The 4,993-nt window shown below is 53.1% G+C and overlaps 1 protein-coding gene across 1 annotated transcript; it reads left to right on the top strand.

The window, feature by feature from the left end:
• The first annotated feature begins 3,069 nt into the window (after nt 1–3,069).
• On the top strand, nt 3,070–4,017 carry LOC139604025 (olfactory receptor 14J1-like). Its single transcript, XM_071455015.1, has one exon. It carries the CDS (start codon nt 3,085–3,087, stop codon nt 4,015–4,017), a length of 933 nt encoding a protein of 310 aa, XP_071311116.1. The 5' UTR covers nt 3,070–3,084.
• The last annotated feature ends 976 nt before the right edge of the window (nt 4,018–4,993 follow it).

Raw genomic sequence — 4,993 nt, forward strand, 5'->3', positions numbered from 1 at the left:
AGGGGTTCTTGGATGAGGGAAGAGATGGGAATGTTGACTCCATGTTTCAGAAGGTTTATTTATTATTTTATGATATATATTACATTAAAACTATACTAAAAGAGTCAAAGAACAGGTTTCATCAGAAGGCTAGCTAAGCTAAGAATAGAATGGAATGATAACAAAAGCTTCTCTCTTTGACAGAGAGTCCAAGCCAGCTGACCGTGATTGGCCATTAATTAGAAACAACTCTGTGAGACCAATCACAGATCCACCTGTTGCATTCCACAGCAGCAGATAACCATTGGTTACATTTTGTTCCTGAGGCCTCTCAGCTTCTCAGGAGGAAAAATCCTAAAGAAAGGATTTTTCATTAAAAGATGTCTGTGACACCTGACCTCCAATCAAGGTGTGAGACAGTGATCTCCACCACTGGACAGTGAAGAAGGAGTCGATTGACAAGACTTTGGGAGGGGCCAGAGGTATAAAAGACAGAACAGCCATTTTGTAGATGAGCACATCCTGACTCAATTCTTTGCTCCTGGCACTGTGTTATTTTCTTTATCCAGTCTTCTGTTATATTGTGATAAGATCTTAATATTTTAAATTTTTGAAAGTGAAAATTGTTTCTCACATGAGGTTGGGGAATGTGGGGCAAGGTTGTCCACACTGGGTCAACTCTCAAGATAAAACTTGTCTGACGTGGTGAGACCTCCATAGGAGCGGCCCTACATCAATATAAATCACAGAAAGCTGCAATCAGCTCTTCTCTAAAGAGATCAGTAATAAATACACTCTTTAAAAGAGGATTACATATTTCTTAGAAGCTCTTTTAAATATTTCTCTGTAACAGTAAAAGGAAACCTTCCTGATGAACTGAACTACACCAGAGGGAAATCAAGGCAGAGCCATGGTTTGTCAGGACTTGCTGCATCCGAATGGGCCCCGTGGTGCATTTGGAGCTCAGCCCTTGAACCTCGGGGCCTGAGAGGAGATTGCACAAACCTTTCCAGGAGTCAAAGTCTGAAGAAACACCCCAAAGTGTCTCAAAGCATGAATGGGTCCCACTGAGGTCCATCCCATCACAGGATCCTCATGGACTCCTTGGAGGGCAGAATTGGAGGCCAGGATTGACCAAAAACCTCTCAGAGATTCAGAGTGGAAAGGAAAATCCAAAGTACCTTAAAAACCTTGAGTATCTCAAAGTATTAATGAGCACCACTGAGTGTCAGTACAAAGCTCTCAATGGACTCATTAAAGCAGATAATTGGGGCCATGATTGCACAAACCTCTCACAGAGTCTGTAACAAAAATGAAACACCAAGTACCTTTAAATAACTGGAGTACCTTGAAGCATTAATGACCCCACTGAGTCTCCTTACTGACAAAGCCTCTCCAGGGACTAATTACAGCAGATAATTGGTGCCATGATTGCACAAACCTCTCAGAGACTCCAAGGCAAAAGCCAAAGCCAAAGTCCTTTGAAAAACCTGCAGTCCCTGCAGGGAGCATGAAGGAGCCCCCAGGGCCATTGCTGAGCAAGGCTCCCCAGGGACTCCTTGCAGCAGATCCTTGAGGCCACTGGGATGTGGGCTAGGGGGGGATGCTGAGGGCAGCACAAGGGGCTGACAGTGCCCAGCCTGGCTGGGGCTGTGCCAGGAGGCCCCAGGGCCTCAGGACAAGGTGTCTCCTCCCAGCCCTTGCTGGCACAGGCCCTGCTGTGCCCCAGGCCACCAAGACTTGGCTTCTCTTTGTCCCCACCTGTCATCGCTGCCTGCAGTTCTCTGCTCTGCCTGGAGCCTGGGGACACTTGCTCAGTCCTGTCCCTCTCTGGGACCCATTAAAAGTCCAAGAAATTTGAAGCTGGATTCTGCCTTGGAGTTCTGGAGAGGTTTCTTCAGCTCCCTCTCAGGGACTGATGTTCAGGGCCTGAGCACAAAGCCCCAGAGGCTGATTAAAGTCCTTGTGCTGTGTCTGTGCTGCTGAGCTGGGCTGGGCTCCTGGCACAGAGGCAGCTCCTAGTCACCAAGAAGAGTTTCAAAAGCACATTTCTCTGGATGAGCAGCTCTTGTGCCAGCCCAGCAGGGCTGGGGCACTGCCTGCAGCCAGCCTGGGCACAGCACAGAGGCACAGAGAGCTTCAATCAGTCAGGGCTGGGAAGGGGCTGAGAAGTGCCTGGGGCACAATCACTGCCAGCCCTTGGCACAGGAACCTCTGGCTGCAGGACAATGCAGCTGCAGCTCCTGGAGCCATCTCCTGCAGCTGGAACATGCCAATGCCTGCAGAGCCTGTGAGTACATTCTCTGCTTGTCTCTTGTGCAGAGCAGCCAGGGGTGCCCAGGGCTGTCCTGCAGAGCAGGGTCCTGCAGCCCAGGGTGCTGTGCTGGGGCAGGGACTCTGCTGCCTGCCAGGGACAGCTTTCAGCCAGCCCAGGCAGCTGCTGCCAGCACTGGGGCACAAGATCTGGGTGGCAGGAGACAGCTGGTGAGGCTTGGGAGTGTTCTCCTTGTGTGGGGAGGATGCTGCATTGTTCAGGACTGCTCCCAGCATGGCATTTAACTGCAGAACATTTCCAAGTAGATTATTCAGGGAGCACAGCAAGGGAGGACCTGCATAAAAGGGAATATCCTGCTTTATTAATCTACTTCACTAGGTTGTATGGATGGGAAATTGCACACAGATATTCATCCCTCAGTTCAGGTAGAAATTTTTTTTTTTCTGAGATCTTAGAAAACCAGGCAGTGAAAGAAATCAGCCCTTAGGGGCAGCATCAGTGTGGCTTTTCCAACAGCTCCTTAAGGTTTTTACCATGTTTCCATCAGAGCCTGCCGAGCCAGAGCTGCCCCTGGGCAGTGCCTGAGCTGGGAGGGCTCTGCAGGGCAGAGCTGAGCCCCCAGGGCTGGGCTGGGCTCTGGCAGCACTGGCAGGGCCCAGCCCTGGGCACAGGGAAGCAGCTGCTGGCAGGGACAGCTCCAGGCAGCAGAGCCCTGGGCAGGCAGTGGGGGGAAAGTGCCCCCAGGCTGTGCTGGGATATTTCAAGTCCTCTCCAAACCCAACTATTCCATGATTACTTTCTTTACAGATCCGCACGCCAAGGCACAGCAAATGTCCAACAGCAGCTCCATCAGGCACTTCCTCCTGCTGGCATTGGCAGACACGCGGCAGCTGCAGCTCCTGCACTTCTGCCTCTTGCTGGGCATCTCCTTGGCTGCCCTCCTGGGCAACGGCCTCATCATCAGCGCCGTAGCCTGCGGCCACCACCTGCACACGCCCATGTTCTTCTTCCTGCTCAACCTGGCCCTCGCTGACCTGGGCTCCATCTGCACCACTGTCCCCAAAGCCATGCACAATTCCCTCTGGGACACCAGCAACATCTCCTACACTGGATGTGCTGCTCAGCTCTTTTTCTTTCTCTTCTTCATTGGAGCAGAATTTTATCTCCTGACCATCATGTGCTACGACCGCTACGTGTCCATCTGCAAACCCCTGCACTACGGGACCCTCCTGGGCAGCAGAGCTTGTGCCCACATGGCAGCAGCTGCCTGGGCCAGTGCCTTTCTCATTGCTCTACTGCTCACAGCCAATACATTTTCCCTGCCCCTGTGCCATGGCAATGCCCTGGGCCAATTCTTCTGTGAAATCCCACAGATCCTCAAGCTCTCCTGCTCACACTCAAACCTCAGGAGACATGGGCTTCTTGCTGTTAGTGTGTGTTTAGCATTTGGTTGTTTTGTGTTCATTGTTTTCTCCTATGTGCAGATCTTCAGGGTTGTGCTGAGGATCCCCTCTGAGCAGAGACGGCACAAAGCCTTTTCCACCTGCCTCCCTCACCTGGCCGTGGTCTCCCTGTTCATCAGCAGTGGCACATTTGCTCACCTGAAGCCCCCTTCCCTGTCCTCCCCATCCCTGGATCTGGCCCTTTCAGTTCTGTACTCGGTGGTGCCTCCAGCCCTGAACCCTCTCATCTACAGCCTGAGGAACCAGGAGCTCAAGGCTGCAGTGAGGAGACTGATGACTGGATGTTTACAGAAACATTAAACTGCTGGCCAATTTCTGCAAATCACTTGTAATAAAAGTTATCTTTGATCCTTCTTGTTGATTTAATTTTGGAGGTTCTTTTCCTTTGTTCTTGTATTTTTATATTGTCAACAAATAAATGTCAATCTCTGTGCCATTTCTCATTTTGTTTCTCTCCACCTTCCCTGTGACCACAGACTGTGTCAGTGAGGGGTTGTGCTCTCAGTGGCTTTAGAGGAACTAATTCATCTCCCAGCAGAGTTTTCTACAGAGATGCCCTTTTGCTGCCTTCTCTGGAGCTGCAGCAGCAATGTCTGTGTGCAGAGCTGGGGCAGATCAGTGCTGGCCCAGCAGCTGTGCCCAGCAGCAGCAGCAGCAGCACTTGGTGTTGCCAGCGCTGCTGCCGTGGCCCTGCCCCGCTGCCCTGGTGGCCCTGGTGTTGCTGCAGGGCCTGAGTGCTCTCGGGGCCGGGCACAGCCCTGGGGGTGGCAGTGCCGGGGCTGCAGCAGGGACAGGCCATGGGCACTGCTGGGGCAGCGCTGACGCCTCAGGCCAGGCCCTGGGGGCTCCAGGCTCCTTGCCCAGGCTCTCTCAAGAACACGGCCAGGCCAATGCTCAGCACAGAAACCCCCGTCAGCAGCCCCAGGCTGGCCATGGGCAGGCTGGGGGCAAACAGCATGGCTGGGGCTCTGCAAGGGCCCTGGGGCAGACGGGAAGGAGCAGCAGAGCAGGGGCTGATCCATGCCCAGTGCGCTGCACAGCCCAGAGCAGCGTCCCAGAGCGTCCTCATGCAGCTGCCAACAACATCCCCCCTCTGCAGCCCTGGCCTCTCCCCCAGCTCACACAGGTGCCCCATCCTTGCAGGCACAGACACGGCAGCACTGCCTCAGCAGCCCCTGTTTGCATTGCACACAGCAGGGGCAGCACCCCCATGCTGTTGCTGTGGGGACATGAACCTGAGGGAGCACAAATGCCATCAGCCCCTGGGGCCAGCAAG

Source organism: Agelaius tricolor, unplaced genomic scaffold, assembly GCF_023055355.1.
Source record: "Agelaius tricolor isolate 1412-34295 unplaced genomic scaffold, bAgeTri1.0.p SCAF_43, whole genome shotgun sequence".
Taxonomy (NCBI): Eukaryota; Metazoa; Chordata; class Aves; order Passeriformes; family Icteridae; genus Agelaius; species Agelaius tricolor.